This window comes from Amblyraja radiata, chromosome 47 (genome assembly GCF_010909765.2).
Source record: "Amblyraja radiata isolate CabotCenter1 chromosome 47, sAmbRad1.1.pri, whole genome shotgun sequence".
Lineage (NCBI taxonomy): Eukaryota > Metazoa > Chordata > Chondrichthyes > Rajiformes > Rajidae > Amblyraja > Amblyraja radiata.
Genome location: NC_046002.1, coordinates 5,080,997 through 5,104,494, shown reverse-complemented (window position 1 = coordinate 5,104,494; position 23,498 = coordinate 5,080,997). Strand labels below are relative to the sequence as shown.

Genomic DNA, 23,498 nt, shown 5'->3' with positions numbered 1-23,498 from the left:
GTCCGGGGAGAACAGGTAAACTCCATGTACAGGCTGTGCCCGAGGTCAGGATGGAACCTGGGTCTGTGGCGCTGTGAGGCAGCGACTACCAGCCACGCCACCGTGTGCTGCCGTAGTTGATGGGGAATGTGTGTGGTGCTTAAAATGGGATTAGTGTCATTGGTCGGTGCCAGTTTCTGAGCTGTGTTGTTGACTACGTTTGCAGGTATTCCAAAGTCGCAAATCATACTCGTGAGGCAGACCTCCACGCAACAATGGCAGTTGTTCAGACGACTAAGAATGCTGTGGTACAGTTTACATTTTATTGATTAAAAGTCACAGGTTTGTACGCTCCGACAAGGGACGGGATCTCAATCCTCCCATCTGTAAGGTGGCGTAGCGGTAGAGTTGCTGCCTTACAGCGCCAGAGTTCCGGGTTCCGTCCTGACTCTACGGGTGCTGTCTTGTGTGGTGTTTGCACGTTCTCCCTGTGACCTACGTCGGTTTTCCCACTTTCAATAGACGACAGGTGCAGGAGTAGGCCATTCAGCCCTTCGAGCCAGCACCGCCATTCAATGTGATCATGGCTGATCATCCCCAATCAGTACCCCGTTCCTGCCTTCTCCTCCTCGTCTCCGTTCTAAATGGCTTACTCCTTATTCTTAAACTGTGGCCCCTGGTTCTGGACTCCCCCCAACATCGGGAACATGTTTCCTGCCTCGAGTGTGTCCAAGTCCTTAACAATCTTATATGTTTCAATGTGATATCCCTCTCATCCTTCTAAACTCCAGAGTGTACAAGCCCAGCTGCTCCATTCTCTCAGCATATGATCATCCCGCCATCCCGGGAATTAACCTTGTAAACCTACGCTGCACTCCCTCAATAGCAAGAATGTCCTTCCTCAAATTAGGGGACCAAAACTGCACACAATACTCCAGATGTGGTCTCATTAGGGTTCTGTATAACTGCATTAGGACCTCTTTGCTCCTATATTCGATTCCTCTTGTTATAAAGGCCAACATGCCATTCGCTTTCTTCACTGCCTGCTGTACGTGCATGCTTACTTTCATTGACTGATGAACAAGGACCCCCAGATCCTGTTGTACTTCCCCTTTTCCCAACTTGACGCCATTTAGATAGTAATTAGAAAGTGAAATTCATCTTGCATATATTACACATGAGGGCGCCGCCATTTTTGGCGCCATTATACAAGGTCCAGTTTGCTCGATGTTCTGGAGCAGTCCCCGCGAACCGACGTCCCTCTCCTCTTCATGCCCAGCCGTCTTTGTGTCCCGGGGGGTGCCTCCTGCAGACGACCTTGAAGGCGCTGGAGACGCTACCCCAGTTCACCCTCCTACCGGCCCGCACTCCACACATCCGCCGTCTCCAGCTCCCTCCCGGTTAAGCCGTCCGGCAAGCTTTTGGGCGGGTTACCGGTCCTGCCTACTGTCGTGTGCAGATACAGAATGATCTTATAGAGGTGTATAATTGATCTTATAGAGGTGTATACAATCGTGAAAGGAATAGATTGGGTAGATGCACAGAGTCTCTTGCCCAGAGTAGGGGAATCGAGGACCAGACGACAGGTTTAAGGTGAAGGGAAAAAGATTTAATAGGAATCTGAGGGGTAACTTTTTCACACAAAGAGTAGTGGGTGTATGGAACGAGCTGCCAGAAGAGGTAATTGAGGCTGGAACTATCCTAACATTTAGGAAGCAGTTAGACAGGTACATGGATCGGACAGGTTTGGAGGGATAAGGACCAAATGCGGGCAGGTGGGACTAGTGGAGCTTGGACATGTTGGCCGGTGTGGGATATTTGGGCCTGAAGGGTCTGTTTCCACACTGTATCTCTCTATGACTACAAAGGGAATAACATTTAGTGCAAGAGTTGCTGGGCTGTAACTGTTACAAGGCTCCCGCTAACATGATCGTCATTCTCATGTTTGTTTTATATCTGTGTGATATAGAGTGCAGCCATGTTTCCCAGCAAGGTAGCCACAGAGCATCAGTCACTTGTCCTCGTGAAACGCCTGCTGGCGGTGGCAATCTCCTGCATCACCTACCTTAGAGGAATATTTCCTGAACATGCTTACGGCACGCGATACCTGGAAGGTAAGCAGCAGAGGTTACAGGGTGATTGGATCGAAACGTTCATGGCATTAAGACAAGTTGACTTCTGAAGAAGGGTCTCGACCCGAATCATCACCGATCCATGTTCTCCACGCCTGACCCGCTGAGTTACTCCAGAATGTGATCATGGCTGATCATCCCCAATCAATACCCCGTTCCTGCCTTCTCCCCATGTCCCCTGACTCCGCTATCTTTAAGAGCCTATCTAGCTCTCTCTTGAAAACATCCAGAGAACCGGCCTCCATCGCCCTCTGAGGCAGAGAATTCCACACTCATTCTCTTGCTCATTAGTTTCTCCAGTGCTACCGTTAAACATAGAAACATAGACAATAAGTGCAGGAGGGGGCCATTCGGCCCTTCGAGCCAGCACGCCATTCATTGTGATCATGGCTGATCGTCCCCAATCAATTGCCTTCTCCTGTTGGTTCCAGCTTGTTCTTTGTTATTTTTCTTTTTTTTAATTTTTTCCATCTTTTATTTTATTTATTTATTTATTTATTAGAAGTAGACATATTATAAAATGTAGTTACATATTATAGTAAAAAAAAACTTTTCATATACATCAGTCATACATTATTAAAATTTTCCATTATCAATTACTTCTGCTTCTAGTGTTTTTATTTTTTATAGAAAGAGGGAAAAAGAGAGGGTAGAAAGTTACAAATAAAAAAGAAAGCAAAAAAAAAAAAAACACAACAGAAAAACAAGGGAGGTGGAATGGGTTACCTGTAATACATCAATGGAGATAGGTTCGTAGGTCAAAAAGTATAGCTTTTCATCTATTCCTGAGTTCAAGTTTCAGCTGGGTCCTCGTGCTGTGCCAATCTATCCCTTCAGATAATTAATGAATGGAGCCCAAATTTTATGGAAAAGATCTTGTTTGTCCATTAAGACAAGTCTAATTCTTTCTAAGTATAGGGTCTCCGACAATTCCGTAATCCACATTTTAATTGTGGGGGTTGTAGGGCCTTTCCAAAATTTTAATATTAATTTTTTTCCGGTTATTATACTGTAATTGAGGAAGTTTCTTTGGTTTGTTGTGAGTGTTAAGCTTTGTTCTGATATTCCAAGTATTATTAATTTTGTGTCTGGGTCCAGTTTTGTATTAATAACTTCTGAAGTTATTTCAAAAATATCAGTCCAGAAATGTTTACGTTTTATACAGTTTGCAAACGTATGTGTTAAATTAGCCTCTAAATGTAGACATTTATCACAAATAGGAGAGATTTGTGGGAAGATTCTATTTAGTTTTATTTTAGAGAAGTGTAGTCTATGTAAGACCTTGAATTGTATTAAAGTATGTCTGGCATTTAATGAACATTGATGTATTTGTTGTAAACCTTCGTCCCACATATCTTTCGTGATAGGATGACCTATTTCATTTTCCCATTTGTATCTATATGGTTCGGTCGGTGGTACCTCGTTATTTAGTAGGGTGTTATAAATATAAGCTATTAGTTTTTCAGTATTAGGATGCTTGTTCAGACATTCATCAAGAATTTCTGATTCCCTATTCCTGTAAACTTGTGTATTAGATTTAACATAATCTCTAATTTGTAGATATCTGAAGAAATTATTTGAGTGCAGTCCATAATTCTGTTGTAACTCTTGAAATGAAAGAAAAGTACCTTTCCCATAAAGATGTCCTATATTTTTGATTCCATAATTTTTCCATTGTGTGAAACCTTTGTCCATAAAGGATGATTTGAATAAAGGATTATTTACAATGGGAAGGCAGAGTGGTATATTATTCAATTTTAAATCTTTTTTTATTTGTTTCCAAATTCGTATTCCACTATGTATTATGGGGTTTTCTTTATAGGTTTTTTTGTGCAGTTTTGTGGGGGCAAATATGATCGGTCCAATTTCAAAAGGTAGACAGTCTTCCTTTTCCATCATTAGCCAATCTGGTTGTTGATCCATTTCTTCCAGCCAGAAATTCATGTTCTTTGTTATTTTTCTCCTCAGACCTTTGTGTAAAAATCCTACGGGAAGACGACAGCTGCCCTGGATCGTCGCAGATCGTGAAATGGTTTGTTGTGTTTGTCCCCAATTGTAAAATCCACAAAATGCAGTTGAATCTTTCAATAGCACTATCTGTCCTTTCTTTCATGCATTTAATGTCCTAAAATATTCCAGACATTTGTCAAGTCATAAATCACTTCATCAGTCAAGATTTAGGGCGGTGGAGCTGCTGCCTCACAGCACCAGAAACCCGGTTTCGATCCTGACCCTGGGTGCTGGCTGTGCAGAGAATGTACACATTCTCCCTGTGACCGCGTGGGTTTCCTCCGGGTGCTCCGGTTTCCTCCCACATCTCAAATACGTACGGGTCTGTGGGTTAATGGGCCCTCTGTAAATTATCCCTGGCGTGTAGGGAGCGGTTGAAAAAGTGGGATAGCATAGAACTAGTGTGAACAGGTCATTCCCAACTGTATGTAGTTGTCACTTGCGGGACGGAGCGCCGAGGCAAATTCCTTGTATGTGAATTCTTGGCCAATAAACTTATCCATAAACTTCAGAAGCTCATAAACTTGATGGTCGGCGGGGACTCGATGGGCTGAAGGGCCAGTTTCCACACTGTATCTCCGAACTAAGCCAAAGTAAACAAGAACGTTAACTATGCCACGTAGGGAGACATTAGAAGGTACTTGACCCTGTCAAAGAAGGATGTTTTAAGGAGCGCCTTAATGAATGGATGAATGAATGAATGAATACGTTTTTTTTGAATTAATTTTATTAGAAGCAATTGTACAGGGATAAGGCAATCGACATAACAGTTATACAATTATTATACAGCTTCATTTTTAACAATGAAACCTAAATTAAAAAAATAAAATTAAAAAAGGAAAAAAGAGAGAACAAAGAAGAGAATGAAGAAAGAGAAGAAAAATAAAAGAAAGCAAGAAAAAGACCCTTAAGCTACCAAAGAAGTGCAAGAGGAAAGAAAAGAAATAAGAAAAGGGGGGGATGAGATAATATTAAAGGCACTATGTTACATTGTTTAATGCAAAATCATTGCACGTGTCAATAGAAGTGATTGCTTCTATTGGGATAGAGAGAAAGGAAAAGGAGGTGGGGTAGCGTTGCTGATTAGAGAGGAGATTAACGCAATGGAAAGGAAGGACATTAGTTTGCAGGATGTGGAATCGGTATGGGTAGAGCTGCGAAACACTAAGGGGCAGAAAACGCTGGTGGGTGTTGTGTACAGGCCACCTAACAGTAGTAGTGAAGTTGGAGATGGTATCAAACAGGAAATTAGAAATGCGTGCGACAAAGGCAAAACCGTTATAATGGGTGACTTCAATCTACATATAGATTGGGTGAATCAAATTGGCAGGGGTGCTGAGGAAGAGGATTTTTTGGAATGTATGCGGGATAGTTATCTAAATCAACATGTAGAGGAACCAACGAGAGAGCAGGCTATTTTAGACTGGGTATTGAGTAATGAGGAAGGGTTAGTTAGCAGTCTTGTTGTACGTGCCCCCTTGGGCAAGAGTGACCATAATATGGTTGAGTTCTTCATTAGGATGGAGAGTGACATTGTTAATTCAGAAACAATGGTTCTGAACTTAAAGAAAGGTAACTTTGAGGGTATGAGACGTGAATTGGCCAAGATTGACTGGCAATTAATTCTAAAAGGGTTGACGGTGGATATACAATGGAAGACATTTAAAGACTGCATGGATGAACTACAAAAATTGTTCATCCCAGTTTGGCAAAAGAATAAATCAGGGAAGGTAGTGCATCCGTGGATAACAAGGGAAATCAGGGATAGTGTCAAAGCGAAGGATGATGCGTACAAATTAGCCAGAAAAAGCAGCATACCGGAGGACTGGGAGAAATTCAGAGACCAGCAGAGGAGGACAAAGGGCTTAATTAGGAAAGGAAAAATAGATTATGAAAGAAAACTGGCAGGGAACATAAAAACTGACTGCAAAAGTTTTTATAGATATGTGAAAAGAAAGAGATTAGTTAAAACAAATGTAGGTCCCTTGCAGTCAGAAACGGGTGAGTTGATCATGGGGAACAAGGATATGGCGGACCAATTGAATAACTACTTTGGTTCCGTCTTCACTAAGGAAGACATAAATAATCTGCCGGAAATAGCAGGGGACCGCGGGTCAAAGGAGTTGGAGGAATTGAGTGAAATCCAGGTTAGCCGGGAAGTGGTGTTGGGTAAATTAAATGGATTAAAGGCCGATAAATCCCCAGGGCCAGATAGGCTGCATCCCAGAGTACTTAAGGAAGTAGCTTCAGAAATAGTGGATGCATTAGTAATAATCTTTCAAAACTCTTTAGATTCTGGAGTAGTTCCTGAGGATTGGCGGGTAGCAAACGTAACCCCACTTTTTAAGAAGGGAGGGAGAGAGAAAACGGGGAATTACAGACCAGTTAGTCTAACATCGGTAGTGGGGAAACTGCTAGAGTCAGTTATTAAAGATGGGATAGCAGCACATTTGGAAAGTGGTGAAATCATTGGACAAAGTCAGCATGGATTTACAAAAGGTAAATCATGTCTGACGAATCTTATAGAATTTTTCGAGGATGTAACTAGTAGCGTGGATAGGGGAGAACCAGTGGATGTGGTGTATCTGGACTTCCAGAAGGCTTTCGACAAGGTCCCACATAAGAGATTAGTTTACAAACTTAAAGCACACGGCATTGGGGGTTCAGTATTGATGTGGATAGAGAACTGGCTGGCAAACAGGAAGCAAAGAGTAGGAGTAAACGGGTCCTTTTCACAATGGCAGGCAGTGACTAGTGGGGTACCGCAAGGCTCAGTGCTGGGACCCCAGCTATTTACAATATATATTAATGATCTGGATGAGGGAATTGAAGGCAATATCTCCAAGTTTGCGGATGACACTAAGCTGGGGGGCAGTGTTAGCTGTGAGGAGGATGCTAGGAGACTGCAAGGTGACTTGGATAGGCTGGGTGAGTGGGCAAATGTTTGGCAGATGCAGTATAATGTGGATAAATGTGAGGTTATCCATTTTGGTGGCAAAAACAGGAAAGCAGACTATTATCTAAATGGTGGCCGACTAGGAAAAGGGGAGATGCAGCGAGACCTGGGTGTCATGGTACACCAGTCATTGAAAGTGGGCATGCAGGTGCAGCAGGCAGTGAAGAAAGCGAATGGTATGTTAGCTTTCATAGCAAAAGGATTTGAGTATAGGAGCAGGGAGGTTCTACTGCAGTTGTACAGGGTCTTGGTGAGACCACACCTGGAGTATTGCGTACAGTTTTGGTCTCCAAATCTGAGGAAGGACATTATTGCCATAGAGGGAGTGCAGAGAAGGTTCACCAGACTGATTCCTGGGATGTCAGGACTGTCTTATGAAGAAAGACTGGATAGACTTGGTTTATACTCTCTAGAATTTAGGAGATTGAGAGGGGATCTTATAGAAACTTACAAAATTCTTTAGGGGTTGGACAGGCTAGATGCAGGAAGATTGCTCCCGATGTTGGGGAAGTCCAGGACAAGGGGTCACAGCTTAAGGATAAGGGGGAAATCCTTTAAAACCGAGATGAGAAGAACTTTTTTCACACAGAGAGTGGTGAATCTCTGGAACTCCCTGCCACAGAGGGTAGTCGAGGCCAGTTCATTGGCTATATTTAAGAGGGAGTTAGATGTGGCCCTTGTGGCTAAGGGGATCAGAGGGTATGGAGAGAAGGCAGGTACGGGATACTGAGTTGGATGATCAGCCATGATCATATTGAATGGCGGTGCAGGCTCGAAGGGCCGAATGGCCTACTCCTGCACCTAATTTCTATGTTTCTATGTTAAGTGATTGCTTGTCAATTTCAATGATTTCCCAAGGTGAAACTGAAGAGATAGTGGTGTCTGATTACCGCGCGGAGGTTACATGGAAACAGTTTTTATTCTCGTGATTGTTTTTTCCAATACAACTTTTTTTCTGCTTGTCAATTTGCAAAGTGACTTTTAAGTGGCTCTCTAATTCCAGATTGAAATTGCGTTATGACAAAATTGGCCAGCGCAATACAAATATTGTCCTCATTACTAGTTGCATTATAAGGTAGACGAAAATGCTGGAGAAACTCAGCGGGTGCAGCAGCATCTTTGGAGCAAAGGAAATAGGTAACATTTCGGGCCGAAATTCTGAAGAAGGGTTTCGGCTCGAAACGTTGCCTATTTCCTTCGCTCCATAGATGCTGCTGCACCCGCTGAGTTTCTCCAGCATTTTTGTCTACCTTCGATTTTCCAGCATCTGCAGTTCCTTCTTAAACACAATTGCATTATAACCAATGTGCACAGATCTACCAGTAATCGTTTAAAACAAATGTGTCCATTAGCGCTTTATTTATTGCGTGTTACTCTGCTTTATGTAGGATGATGGGATGTTATGACGCGTTGCAGAAGAAATACGTAAGTTATATGTTGATCTTTTTTAGAAGTTTGCTAGTAGAGTTTTAGAAATACAACGTGGAAACGCTGAATGACGTCTCCCCGAGAGTTCATGCCGATAAGCGATCACCCCGTACACTAGCACTATCCTACACACTTGGGACAATATTTCACGGGTGCTCCGGTTTCCACCCACACTCGAAAGACGTACGTACAGGTTTGTAGGTTAATTGTCCCTGTAAATTATCCCTAGTGTGTAGGATAGTGTTAGTGTACGGGGCGATCGTTGGTCGGCGTGGACTCAGTGGGCCGAAGAGTCAGTTTGCACGCTGTATCTCTTTTTTTGTTGTTTATTTATTAGAAGTACAATACAGTGGCACCTTTTTTCAGGTGCCAAATATATGTTGGCATGTTACATTCTGTGTACAACTTCATTTTTTATTTTTTTTTTAAAGAAATGAGAGAGAGAAAAAGAGACTAGATAATAGAGAGTAGAAAAAACATGTAGTGTGTGTGTAAAGAAAGATAAAGAAAACGAAGAGAAAGAGAGAGTGAGGGAGAAAAGTAAAAAAGAAGAAAAAGAGAGAGAAAGAGTAGAAAATAGATAGGAGATGAGTATTTGTATTCTTGACCATCTTTCACCCAGACCTGAAACAGTTGATTTTTACGATTCTGTTGCTTGTATTGTATTGTATTCAAATTTATTGTCATTGTCTCAGTTAGAGACAACGAAATGAATTTCCCTTACAGGCAGTATCATAAAAATAAAAATAAATAAATAATAATAAATAATAAAACATATTAAAAATAAAATAGAATTTTAAAAAAGCACAAACACTGAAAGTCCACGACACAACATAACACAGTGGCACCAAGGTGAGGAAGGCACCATAGTCCAGCCAGCCTCCCCTCCGTACTTCCCAGATGTTCACTCGTGGTCGAGGCCTTCCTAGCACCCGCAGTCGCCGCCCCGGGTGGCCCGATGTTCAGGCCCTCACTGTTCGGGCTGGTGGAACGCCGACGCCGAACCCCGACGGTGAACATCCTCGTCCTCAGCGGCCCGGACCTCCTGATCAGCCGGCTCCCACAGCCGGAGTCCGCAGCTCCCGAGTCCGCAGCTCCCGAGCCGGGCGGAGTCGCAGGACCCCGCGCTGTCCATCAGCGCCGCCCGCGTTGGGAGCCCGCAAACCGCAGCTCCATGATGTCGGTGCAGCAGGTCCAGCACTCCGGGCTCCAGACGGCAATCCCTGGTAAGGCATCGCCAGCCCCGCGATGTTACAGCGCTGTCCCGCCGCTGCTGGAGCTCTGGTCGATCCCGGCAGGAAAGGCCGTGCCAATCCAGTAGGTAGGCCGCTGGGGGGGGGGGTGAGGACGCGACTCGAATAATAGTCGCATCCTCACCAGGAAGCGGCTGAAGGACGGTATCCCCCGCACCGTACCCTCTTCCCCCACATCAAAACACAAAAAAAACCACACTTTTACATAACTAAATAAACAAAAAAACAAAAAGATACCGTAGGTGTAGGTGGAGGCTGCTGGCACCAGCGCCACCGGAAGTACAACACAACAAGTACAATGCTCCACATGCATCCAAGAAGTCAATATGCTGGAGAAACTCAGCGGGTGCAGCAGCATCTATGGAGCGAAGGAAATAGGTAACATTTCGGGCCGAAACCCTTCTTCAGACTGATAGGGGGTGGCGGGGAGAAGGAAGGAAAAAAGGAGGAGGAGGAGCCCGAGGGCTGGGGGATTGGAGGAGACAGCTCGAGGGCTAAAGAAGGGGAGGAGACAGCAAGGGCTAACAAAATTGGGAGAATTCAATGTTCATGCCCGCCGGATGCAGGCTCCCCAAACGGAATATGAGGTGCTGTTCCTCCAATTTCCGGTGTTGCTCACTCTGGCAATGGAGGAGACCCAGGACAGAGAGGTCGGATTGGGAATGGGAGGGGGAGTTGAAGTGCTGAGCCACCGGGAGGTCAGGTAGGTTCTTGCGGACCGAGCGGAGGTGTTCGGTGAAACGATCGTCCAACCCCTTGCTGTCTCCTCCCCTTCCTTAGCCCTCGAGCTATCTCCTCCCATCCCCCAGCCCTCGGGCTCCTCCTCCTCCTTTTTCCTTCCTTCTCCCCGCCACCCCCTATCAGTCTGAAGAAGGGTTTCGGCCCGAAACGTTACCTATCTCCTTCGCTCCATAGATGCTGCTGCACCCGCTGAGTTTCTCCAGCATTTTTGTGTACCTTCCGTTAAGAATTGGTCTGGTTTATCTATTAGGAGGAATCGCATTTCTTCAAGGTGCTGTTTCCAACATATTTATAATCCACATTTTAAGCGTTGGAATGGGTGTATTTTTCCAAAATTTGAGTATAAGTTTTTTTGCTATTATTAACCCATAATTAAAAAATGAATTTTGAAATGTGGTTAATTTATTCCCGTCTCCCGTTACTCCAAGTCACGTTGTATCTCTAAACCCAACTGATCTACGATTGTCCCTAGTGTGTAGGATAGTGCTAGTGTACGGGATGATCGCTGGTCGGCACGGACTCGATGGGCTGAAGGGCCCGTTTCTACGCTGTATTACTAAAGTTTGCAGCCTACAATAAATGCTTATTATCTTCAACAAGTCGGTAAATACCAACTTTTAATCGCTTTTAAAGCATGTCTTTTCCTTCCAACAGCTGCGGATGCTGATTTTGGCCGTAAGTACTGACTAATTTGACGATTTTAATTTGTTAATTGTATTTCTCGTTGGTTGATTATTTATAGCACGTAAGTAAGTAATTTTTTATTTATATAGCACTTTTAAATCAAATCTTGTTGAAGCCAAAGTGCTTAACAGAGAAAAAAAATTAGATTACCATACATCCATATAAACTAAAAAAGACACAATGTGAGACTTTCCCCTTTATTTTCAGATCTACACAAACCAGGACGTGGACTGCCAGGTATTTAAATACTTTGACTAGTAGACTGCAGTGATATGGGCCAGAGGGTTGGGGTATATTTCCACCATTCCGTCCTTCAAGAGGAATCAGTCCAACAGGAATGCCAGAGGCTAAGTGCTGGAGTAACTCAGCGGGTCAATGCGGCATCTCTGGAGAACATGGATAGGTCGGGACCCTTTTTCACACAGCAATGCCTTTTGGATATCATAGCACCACTCATAAGAGTGTGGAAACAGGCCCTTCAGCCCAACTTGCCCATGCTGACCAACATGTCCCATCTACATTAGTCCCACCTGCCTACGCTTAGCCCATATCCCTCCAAGCTGTCCTATCCATGTACTTGTCTAAATGTTTCTTAAACGTGATAGTCCCTGCTTCAACTACCTCCTCTGGCAGCTTGTTCCATACACCCACCATCCTTTGTGTAAAAAAGTTACCCCTCAGGTTCCTATTAACTCTTTCCCCCCTTGCCTTAAGCGTATGTCTTCTGGTTGTTGGTTCCCCTACTCTGGGCAAAAGATTCTGTGCATCTATCCTATCTATTCCCCTATTAATTTTAAACACCTCTATAAGATTACCCCTCAGCCTCCTGCACTCCATGGAATAAAGTCCTAGCCTGATGTAGACATAAAATGCTGGAGTAACTTAGAGGGAAAGGCAGCATCTCTGGAGAAAAAGAATGGGTGACGTTTCGGGTCGAGACCCTTCTTCAGACCAATATCAGGGGAGGGGGCGGTACAAAGATAGAATATAGGCAGAGACAGTAAGACTAGTGGGAGAACCAGGAAGGGGAAGGGGATGGAGAGAGAAAGCAAGGGTTACTTGAAGTTGGGGAAGTCAATGTTCATACCGCTGGGGTGTAAACTACCCAAACGAAATATGAGGTGCTGCTCCTCCAATTTGCGCTGACTATGGAGGAGTACAATAAAGTCCTGGCCAATCCAACCTCTTACTGTAGCTCAGGACCTCGAGTCCCGGCAACATCCTCGTAAATCATCTCTGCACCCTTTCCACTTGACAACATCTTTTCTATAACACGGTGACCAAAACTGAACACATTACTCTTAAACACGGCCTCACCAAGCTGGTCTACATTCCGCGCGGTGTCTTCTGCGTAGGAAGGCACAGCAGATGCTGGTTTAAATCGAAGCTATATCTTCTGACAGCCTTCGTCTCTGCAACCAGACTGATTCCTGGGATGGCAGGACTTTCATATGAAGAAAGACTCGGCTTGTACTCGCTAGAATTTAGAAGGTTGAGGGGGGATCTTATAGAAACTTACAAAATTCTTAAGGGGTTGGACAGGCTAGATGCAGGAAGATTGTTCCCGATGTTGGGGAAGTCCAGAACAAGGGGTCACAGTTTAAGGATGAGGGGGAAATCTTTTAGGACCGAGATGAGAAAAACATTTTTCACACAGAGAGTGGTGAATAACTGGAATTCTCTGCCACAGAAGGTAGTTGAGGCCAGTTCATTGGCTATATTTAAGAGGGAGTTAGATGTGGCCCTTGTGGCTAAAGGGATCAGGGGGTATGGAGAGAAGGCAGGTACAGGATACTGAGTTGGATGATCAGCCATGATGATATTGAATGGCGGTGCAGGCTCGCAGGGCCGAATGGCCTCTACTCCTGCACCTATTGTCTATGTTTCTAACTCCCCCAATGTCGGTTAAATACAAAGGAACCGCAGATGTGGTTTGCCTTAAACCTCTATCCTCTGGTTTTTAATTCTCCGACTGGGTACAAGACCGCGCATTCAGAAGGTCTCTAACCATGTTACCGCTGCCAGCTGGTGTCTATATAGCAGCCACCCTCTCATAACTGGTGAACGGTTTCGTAGCAGATGCCTCTTCGTTGGGATAAGGGACTCTAATGGTTTGCTGAACACCAGCCCACTCCCTGTGAAGCTTTGTCAAGTATTCATTCATTGCCTGTGTTTCCATTGCAGACAGTAACTGAATGTTACCAGTTCAAGTTCAAATACATGAAAGACGGACCCTCGATGGATTTTACAAGGTAGTTTCCAAATTTTAGGAAAGGGGGAGTCACTGAAATAAGCATGCGGGTACAGCAGGCAGTGAAGAAAGCTAATCTTGGCCTTCATTGCGAGAGGATTTGAGTTTAGGAGCAAGGAGGTCCTACTGCAGTTGTACAGGTCCCTGGTGAGACCACACCTGGAGTATTGTGTGCAGTTTTGGTCTCCTAATTTGAGGAAGGACATTATTGCTATTGAGGGAGTGCAGCGTAGGTTCACAAGGTTAATTCTCGGGAAGGCAGGACTGACATATGATGAAAGAATGGGTCGACTTGGCTTGGAATTTAGGATTTAGCTGGAATTCGCTGGAATTTAGGATGAGAGGAGATCTTACAGAAACATACAACATTCTTAGAGGATTGGACAGGGTATCTTAAAGATAGCGGAGTCTGGGGATATGGGGAGAAGGCAGGAACGGGGTACTGATTGGGGATGATCAGCCATGATCACATTGAATGGCGGTGCTGGCTCGAAGGGCCGAATGGCCTACTCCTGCACCTATTGTCTATTACCAATGGTGTCTCTGGCGCTGTAAGGCAGCAACTCTGCCGCTGAGCTACCGTGCCACCCTAAATATCTCTAGATATCTGTTGTGAATTTCTGTGAAATCGGTTGTGGATTTATGGAATTCCCTGTCACAGAGGGCAGTGTAGTCCAAGTCACTGGATGGATTGAAGAGAGAGTTAGATAGAGCTCTAGGGGCTTAGTGGGGTCAAGGGATATGGGGAGAAGGCGGGCACGGGTTATTGATACGGGACGATCAGCCATGATCACAATAAATGGTGGTGCTGGCTCGAAGGGCCGAATGGCCTCCTACTGCACCTATTTTCTATGTGCTGCTGCAAGTAAGGGTTTTGTAGTTGGAGTGTGACAGTGGGACTCTCTTGACTCTTGTCCAGCAACAACGGGAAGGTCCGCTCCACCGTCCACTGCTCGGACACGAAGAGGACCAGCATCCTGCTCATCCGCAAGCTCTACGTCCTGATGCAGAGCCTGGGGCCCTTGCCCAACGACATCTGCCTGAAGATGAAGCTCACCTACTATGACGAAGGTAACTTGGTCACCACGGCGGTAGAGCCGCTGCCTCCCAGGGCCAGAGACCCAGGTTCATCCCTGACCTCGGCACTGTGGCGCAGCGGTAGAGTTGCTCCCTTACAGCGTCGGAGACCCAGGTTCATCCCTGACCTCGAGTGCTGTCTGTATGGAGCAGCTGCGCTTGTATACTCAGGAGTTTAGAAGGATGAGAGGGTCTCTTCTGGAGGAATTTGAGGAAGGACATTCTTGCTATTGAGGGAGCCCAGCGTAGGTTCACCAGGTTAATTCCCGGGATGGCAGGACTGTCATATGCTGAGAGAATGGAGCAGCTGGGCTTGTACACTCTCTGGAGTTTAGAAGGATGAGAGGGAATCTTCTGGAAATATATAAGATTGTTAAGGGTTTGGACACGATAGAGGCAGGAAACATGTTCCCGATGTTGGGGGAGTCCAGAACCAGGGGCCACACACACAGTTTAAGAATAAGGGCTAAGCCATTTAGAACCGAGACTAGGAAACACTTTTTCACACAGAGAGTTGTGAGCCTGTGGAATTCTCTGCCTCAGTGGGCGGTGGAGGCCGGTTCTCTGGATGCTTTCAAGAGAGAGCTAGATGGGGCTCTTAAAGAGAGCGGAGTCAGGGGATATGGGGAGAAGGCAGGAATAGGGTACTGATTGTGGATGATCAGCCATGGTCACATTGAATGGCGGTGCTGGCTCGAAGGGCTGAATGGCCTCCTCCTGCACCTATTGTATGGAGTTTGCACGTTCTCCCCGTGGCTGCGTGCGCGTCGGTTTCCTTCCGCATCGCAAAGACGTGTGGGTTAATTGGCTTCTGTAAATTGTCTCCAGTGTGTGGATTAGAGTGTACAGGGTGACTGCAGGTCGGCACCAACTCGGACGGGTGAAGGGCCTGTTTCCACGCTGTATTTCTAAACTAAACTAAATTGCACGGGCAGGGTGAGGGTGGGATACAGAGGGGTGGTGTGAATGGAAAAATGTCTGGCAGACTAAAATGCAAGGGACGATGTAGCCAGGACTCGAGGGCCTAAGCTATAGGGAGAGGTTGGGAAGGCTAGGACTTTATTTCTTGTAGCGCAGGAAGATGAGGGGTGATCTTGTAGAGGTGTCGTTAAGAGAGGAATAGATCGGGTAGATGCACAGTCTCTTACCCAGAGTAGGGGAATCAAGAACCAGAGGTCATGGGTTTAAGATGAGAGGGGAAAGATTTAAGAGGAACATGAGGGGCAATGTTTTTACACAAAGGGTGGTGGGTGCATGGAATGAGCTGCCAGAGGAGGTTGTTGAGGCCGGGACTATCGCAACGTTTAGACAGGTACATGGATAGGACAGGTTTAGAAGGATATGGGCCAAATGGGAGCCAGTGGGACTAGTGTAGCTGGGACATGTTAGCCGGTGTGTGGGCAAGTTGGGCCGAAGGGCCTGTTTCCACGCTGTTTGACTCGATGTTATAGGAAAGATGTTGTCAAGATGGAAAGATTTCAGAGATGATTTAGGAGGAAGACACAAAAATGCTGGTGAAACACAGCGGGTGCAGCAGCATCTATGGAGCGAAGGAAATAGGCAACGTTTCGGGCCGAAACCCTTCTTCAGACTTCAGAGATGATTTAGGAGGATGTTGCCAGGATTCGAGAGCCTGAGGTTGGGCCGGGTAGGAGTTTATTCCTTGGAGCGCAGGAGGATGAGGGGGGCGATGTTGTAGACCCATCTTCAGGCTGTTCTGTATTTCCTCCACATGTTGGCGTGGTCGGCAAAATGTCCGTCGTGTTCCTTGTGCGCAGTGACCCCACCGGAGTACCAGCCGCCGGGCTTCAGAGAGGGCACCTCGGAGAGCATGATCTTCGAAGGCGATCCCGTCTTCCTGCGTGTGGGGGAGGTGGCCACCCCCTTCCACGTGCTGAAGCTGAAGGTGACGACCGACAGCGAGCGCATGGCGCAGACGGACCGGAGCCTGGAGCAGGAGACGGGCAGCGTCGACGTCCCGCCCGGCCAGCGAGCGGGCATGGATCAGAGCGAGCAGGTGGAAATAAACGTAAGACTCCGTGCGCCGAGTGCAGTTTGGGCTGCATCTCTGGAGAAAAAGGAAGGCCGAAGGGACGGGTCCCGACCCGAAACGTCGCCGGTCGTTTTTCTCCAGAGATGCTCCCCCCCCCCGAGAACCAGAGGACATGGTTTGAAGGTGAAGGGGGAAGGTTTAATGGGAATCTGAGGGGTAACTTTTTCTTTTAACTTTCTTTTAACTTTTAACTTTGAAGGTGAAGGGGAATTCACTGCCTCAGTGGGCGGTGGAGGCCGGTTCTCTGGATACTTTCAACAGAGAGCTAGATAGGGTTCTGAAAGATAGCGGAGTCAAGGGATATGGGGAGAAGGCAGGAACGGGGTACTGATTGAGGATGATCAGCCATGATCACATTAAATGGCGGTGCTGGCTCGAAGGGCCGAATGGCCTACTCCTGCACCTATTGTCTATTTTCTAGAGACACAAAATGCTGGAGTAACTCAGTGGGACAGGCAGCGGATGAGGGGTCTCGACACGAAACATGACCAATTCCTTCTCTCCATAGATGCTGCCCGTCCCGCTGAGTTACTCCAGCATTTTGCTTAAAATGCTGGAGTAACTCAGCTTTGTACGATTTAAACCAGCATCTGCAGTTCCTACACACCTGACTCCTGTCTCCCATGTTCCATATTGTTTCCACAAAGGATACTTTACCAGCGGAAAGCCCAGCTGCGTCTCAAACACTCGCACCAGAAAATGTCAACGATGATGAACAAGATGGAGGTACGTTAAATTGCCGTCTTTCAGGGCTTTAGTTTATTTTATTTTATTGTCACGTGTACCGAGGTACAGTGAAAAGCGTTTGTTGCACGCTCACCAGTCAGTTAAAAGACTATATACATGATTCCAATTGAGCCATTCACTGTGTACAGATACATGATGAAGGAAATAACGCTGACAGCAAGAAAAAGTACAATTAAAGATAGTCCGAGGTTCTCGAATGAGGTAGATGGTAGCTCAAGCTCACTCTTTAGTTGGTGATAGGATGGATCAGTTGCCTGATAACAGCTGGGAAGAAACTGTTGCTAAATCTGGAGGTTTGTGTTTCCCACTTCTATAACTCTTGCTGATGGGAGACTATAGGCAATAGATAATAGGTGCAGTAGTAGGCCATTTGTCCCTTTGAGCCAGCACCATTAGGCCATTCAATGCGATCATGGCTGATCATCCACAATCAGTACCCCGTTCCTGCCTTCTCCCCAATATCCCCTGAGTCCGCTATCTTTAAGAGCCCTATCTATCTCTCTCGTGAAAGCATCCAGAGAACCGGCCTCCACCGCCCTCTGAGGCAGAGAATTCCATTGGGTGAAAAAGTGTTTCCTCATCTCTGTTCTAAATGGCTTACCCCTTATTCTTAAACTGTGTGTAGCCCCTGGTTCTGGACTCCCCCAACATCGGGAACATGTTTCCTGCCTCTAGCGTGTCCAAACCCTTAATAATCTTATATGTTTCAATAAGATATCCTCTCATCCTTCTAAACTCCAGAGTATACAAGCCCAGGAAGAGGGGGAGAAGAGGGAGTGACCGGGGTGGGACTAGTCCTTGATTATGCTGGTTGGAGTCAATGGAAGGGAAGTTGGTTTGCGTGATGGTCTGGGCTGCGTCCACAATTCGCTGCCATTTCTTGCGGTCTTGGATGGGGCTGTTCCCAAACCCAGCTGTGATGCATCCCGATAAAACGCTTTCTGCGGCGCATCTGTAGAAGTTGGTGAGAGTTGTGAGGAAGTTCTCAGAGGCCTTCTAAGGAAGTTGGGGCTATGAAGTTAGCCCCCATATTTATTTGTAAGCATTCGACCAAATGCTGAGTTACTCCAGAATTTTGTGCCGATTCTTAAAAATCCGTGTTAATCATTTTGCCTACAGAAACAAGAATCCCACCCGAGGCGGGAAAGAATGCAAATCCAAAGAGCAACAGTCCCCTGACACAGGTGAGGGCAGACTCTCTGACTACAAATCCATCTTTTCTTGAGGAAAAAAGGAACTGCAGGCAGTGGTCAGACTCATCATGCAACAGGTGTCCTAAACTTTCTGAGGCGCAACTTTCATAATTGTTCAACTTCTGTCAAGGAGAAGCTATACTTCACCCTCGTTAGACCTCATTTGGGACTACGCAGTTACAGCATGGGACCCATACACAAATAAAAACATTTCTTCCATCGAACGTGTCCAAAGACAGGCAGCTCGATTTGTTACTAACACCTAAGAGAGAGAAGTGAGTGTCACCAAACTTCTGAATTCTCTGGGGTGGAACCCTCTCCAAGACAGACAGACGTGAAGCTCACCGTTTGACCTGTTTTTACAAAATGTTAAATGGTCAGCTCGACATAGATTACAAGACCTACACCAAACCCAAACCAATTAGGAGCAGACGAGGGCATTCGTTCCAATTTGTGATCCCAGCTACAAAGACAGATGTGTACAGCAATTCGTTCTTCCCCCGCACAATTAAAGCACGGAATAATCTCCACCCAACTATAGTTTCCCAACCAGATGCAACTAAATTTAAAGTAGCTTTTTCTTCCCAATAACCCTTTCTGGCTTAAGCCCTCCTTTCACCACCTCCAGTTTAAATTCCATTTGGAATATTTTGGAGGATCAAGAAACCAAGAATCCAAGTGGCGGACTGGGTCTAAAAATATTGGTTGCCAGGAGACAAAGGGGGCCCACCCACAACTACAATGCTATCATTTAACAGGGGCCCACTTGCTATCACTTCATCAGGAGCTCACTTGCCATCGGGCAAGCTGACACCCAGGCCAGTCCGCCACTGACTGCAGGAGCTAGTATTTACGTGAATGATCCCAGGAACGATTGGGTTAACGTACGATGAGCGTCTGACGACACTGGGCCTGTACTCGCTGGAGTTTAGAAGGATGAGGGGGGGGACCTCATTGAAACGTACAGAATAGTAAAAGGTATACTGAAGAAGGGTTTCGGCCCGAAACGTTGCCTATTTCCTTCGCTCCATAGATGCTGCCGCACCCGCTGAGTTTCTCCAGCACTTTTGTCTATCTTCGATTTTCCAGCATCTGCAGTTCCTTCTTAATCAGAATAGTAAAAGGCCTGGATAGAGTGGATGTGGAGTGGATGTTTCCACCAATGGGAAAGTCTAGGACCAGAGGCCGTATCCTCATAATAAAAGGACATCTCTTTAGAAAGGAGATGAGGAGGAATAGACTAGTGTTCGGGGTGATCATTGGTCAGAGAGTCGAAGGTCCTGCTTCGATCTATCTCTAAAAACAAAAAATCTAATTCACCTACAAACCTGCTTGCCTTTGGAGTGTGGGAGGAAACCGGAGCATCAGGAGAAAACCCACACGGTCACGGGGAGCACGTGCAAACTCCATACAGACAGCACCCAGGGTCAGGATCAAACCCCGGTCTCTGGCACTGTGAGGCAGCAGCTCTACCACCGTGCCAAGTGGGCGATACATGACCTAGAAGTGTGATTCTTTCTTCCCACTGACAGGTGGAGAACCTGGTGAACAAGACCTCGGAGATGGGGCCATCCGGCAGAAGGACCCGGAGCGGAAGGCGTTTTGACGGAAGCTTTGTGAGTAGCCATCTAATTGTAACCGCTGCACTTTAGACAGACACAAAATGCTGGAGTAACTCAGCGGGACAGGCAGCTTCTCTGGAGAAAAGGCATGGGTGACGTTTCCGGTCGAGACCCTTCTTCAGACTGAGAGTCAGGGGAGAGGGAAACCAGATATGGAAGGGTACAAAGAGCATGCATGGCATGAAAAGACAGAAGATAGACTCAAAAAGCTGGAGTAACTCAGCGGGACAGGCAGCATCTCTGGCGAAAAGGAATAGGTGACGTTTCGGGTCGAGATGATCTGATCAAATCAGACGATGATCTGCCTCAGAGGCCGGTTCTCTGGATTCTTTCAAGAGAGAGCTAGATAGGGCTCTTAAAAATAGCGGAGTCAGGGGCATATGGGGAGAAGGCAGGAACGGGGCACTGATTGGGGATGATCAGCCATGATCACATTGAATGGCGGTGCTGGCTCGAAGGGCCGACTAGCCTACTCCTGCACCTATTGTCTATTGTCTAAATGTACAATGGTTCATTGCTGGATATGGTGAAGGTGACAACGAGGCGTACAATCAGGAGGACAGTGAAACTAGTCGGAGAATAGGATGGGGGAGGGACAGAGAGAGAGGGAATGCAGGGGTTACTTGAAGTAAGAGAATTCAATGTTCATACCGCTGGGGTATAAGCTGCCTGAGTGAAATATGAGGTGCTGATCCTCCAATTTGCGCTGGGCCTCACTCTGACAGTGGAGGAGGCCCAGGACAGAAAGGTCAGTGTGGGAATGGCAAAGGGGAGTTAAAAGTGTTTGGCAACCAGTTTAGGGCCAAACCATCCCACCCCCTCCCAGTTCTTCTTACCGTCCCTTGTACAGAGTCAGCCGTCGTTTTCCTCTACCTTCCCTCCAGTGCCCGGGCTCCTTTAAACCTTGTACAGGAAGGAACTGCCGATACTGGTTTAAACCGAAGATGCTGAAGGGTTTCGAGCCAAAACGTCGCCCATTCCTTCACTCCAGAGATGCCGCCTGCCCCGCTGAGTTACTCCGGCATTTTTGTGTCTTATCTCCTTTAAACCTTGCTCTTCTCACACTAAAGCTCTCCCTCTGTCACTTGCCCTTCTGCCTCTGCCCCTTTCGCTCTCTGTCTCTCCCCATTCTCTCTCTGCCCTCACTCTCTACCCCCCCCCCTCTAGACGTGCCAAGGGGGATAGTTAACGTGTGTGCGGGGGGGTAGTTGGTGTGTGTGACGCAGCATGCTGCCCCCCAGCCCCCCCTTCCCCCGCAACCACACGTTGGGGGAACAGACCCAACGGGTCTGCGCTTGGTCTAGTCTCCTTTAAACCTTGCTCTTCTCGCGCTAAAGCTGTGCTGTCTAGTCTTTGACGTTTCCACCCGGGGGACGCAGGTTCTGACTGCCTTACCCTTCCTTATCTATCCATGCCTGTCGTAATTTTATATTCCTCAAAAAAAAATTCTAGGCATCCGTGGAGCCGTTGGACAACGAGCAAGAGGAGAACTCAAAGAAAAAGGTGGTGGGGAAGAGGCCGACCGGCAGGGAACAATCAAAACCAGTGAGTTCAGAATCACCCATTAATGAGCCTTTGAGGTCTGTTGGGGAAGAGTCCGGTTGCCCTGGAGTGTGAGGTTTTTTATCCGAGTAAAACAGATGCCCACAAAACAAGTGCAAACAACTCTAACAAGTAACTTGGTTTAGGTCAGCGATACAGCACGGAAACGCCCTTCCGCCCACTGAGTGCGTGCCGGCCAGCCACCGCCGCATACTAACTCTATCCTACGCACACAAGGGACATTTTGCAATTAATTTTGCAACAAATTAACCTTCAAACCTGCGCGTCTTTTGGAGGAAACTGAAGATCTCGGAGAAAATCCACGCAGGTCACGGGGGGAGCATCTCTGGGGAGAAGGAATGGGTGATGTTTCGGGTCGAGACCCTTCTTCAGACTGGTTAGGGATTCAAGATTCAAGAGAGTTTGTTGTCATGTGTCCCAGATAGGACAATGAAATTCTTGCTTTGCTTCAGCACAACAGAATATTGTAGGCATAAATAAATACAGCACAGAACTGATCAGTGTGTCCATATACCAATGAATATATATATACACTCACACATAAATAAACAGATAAAGTACAATGGGCTATTAATGATCAGAGTTTTGTTTGTGTTGAGTTTAACAGCCTGATGGCTGAAGGGAAAGTAGCTATTCCTGAACCTGGATGTTGCAGATTTCAGGCTCCTGTACCTTCTATCTGAAGGCAGCAGGGAGATGAGGCCAGGATGGTGTGGGTCCTTGATGATGCTGGCAGCCTTTTTGAAGCAGCAACTGCAATAGACTGCGATATGGGAAACGAGAGATATAGGAGATGATGTGGAGAGATAAAGAACAATGAATGAAAGATATGCAAAAAAGTGGTGATGATGGTGGTGAAGGAAACAGACTAGTGCGAATTGGGAGGGGGAGGGATTCATACCATTTTACTACTGTGCTAGAGTCAAGTCACGGGGAGAACGTACAAACTCCATACAGAGGGCACCCTTGGTCAGGATCGAACCTGGGTCTCTGGCGCAGTGACCTCTACCTGCTGCGCCACCCTTCCTCATTGTCCGTGTCTCTCTCTCTCTCTCTCTCCAGGTATATCAGTTTGAAATCCCTTGCAGCCAGGACGAAGTCTCGATGAGGAAAAGGAAGAAATTCAGCGAGCCTAAGGAGCGGTTTCGTTAGCCGACAAAGTCAGCAGCATTCATCAGCTCTCGTGATTTATTTGTCTGCTCGGGCATAGCTGTCTTTTTTCTCGATGGTACGAAATGTCCGTCGGGCTTTTCCTCTTCCTGGATGCTGCCGTGAAGTTTGGGGGTGAGGCAGGAATACCAACTTCCTTAAATGACCCCGTCCCCTGAAGAATGCCCCCCCTGCCCAGTCCTGCATTTCATCTCTGCTCCCTCGTCAGGGTTATGCTTGCACAACCCCCATGAGCCTGTTCCACCGCTGTTGTACGCACTTCACCTCTTCCTCCATCACCTGAACTGCACAGAACCTTGCACAGATACAAAATACTGGAGTAACTCATCGGGACAAGCAGCATCTTTGGACAGTAGGAATGAATGGGTGACATCTCAACTACCTCCTCTGGCAGCTCATTCCATACACCCACCACCCTTTGTGTGAAAAATTCACCCCTCAGATTCCTATGTTTAAGAAAGAACTGCGAATGCTGGAAAAATCAAAGGTAGACAAAATGCTGGAGAAACTCAGCGGGTGAGGCAGCATCTATGGAGCGAAGGAAATAGGCGACGTTTCGGGTCGAAACCCTTCAGACTGATGTGGGGTCTCGACCCGAAATGTCACCTATTCCTTCGCTCCATAGATGCTGCCTCACCC

At 46.5% G+C, this 23,498-nt stretch overlaps 1 protein-coding gene across 1 annotated transcript; it reads left to right on the top strand.

Moving 5' to 3' along the window:
- On the top strand, window positions 1–23,258 carry hormad1 (HORMA domain containing 1). The gene is made up of 14 exons (XM_033015884.1): window positions 1–287; window positions 1,949–2,093; window positions 4,080–4,143; window positions 8,466–8,502; window positions 11,154–11,174; window positions 11,391–11,420; window positions 13,368–13,435; window positions 14,354–14,505; window positions 16,290–16,540; window positions 17,212–17,290; window positions 18,431–18,495; window positions 20,037–20,120; window positions 21,579–21,671; window positions 22,752–23,258. The coding sequence occupies exons 1-14, from the start codon at window positions 255–257 to the stop codon at window positions 22,839–22,841; spliced, it is 1,212 nt and encodes a 403-aa protein (XP_032871775.1). The 5' UTR covers window positions 1–254; the 3' UTR covers window positions 22,842–23,258.
- Window positions 23,259–23,498: the final 240 nt, after the last annotated feature.

Bases quoted from the DNA above. Each gene is read 5' to 3' on its own strand.
- hormad1 (XM_033015884.1), top strand. From the start codon at position 255: ATGGCAGTTGTTCAGACGACTAAGAATGCTGTG. The intron at 8,503-11,153 runs GTAAGTTATATG...TCCTTCCAACAG, and splicing joins ACGCGTTGCAGAAGAAATAC to CTGCGGATGCTGATTTTGGC. The intron at 17,291-18,430 runs GTACGTTAAATT...TTTTGCCTACAG, and splicing joins CGATGATGAACAAGATGGAG to AAACAAGAATCCCACCCGAG.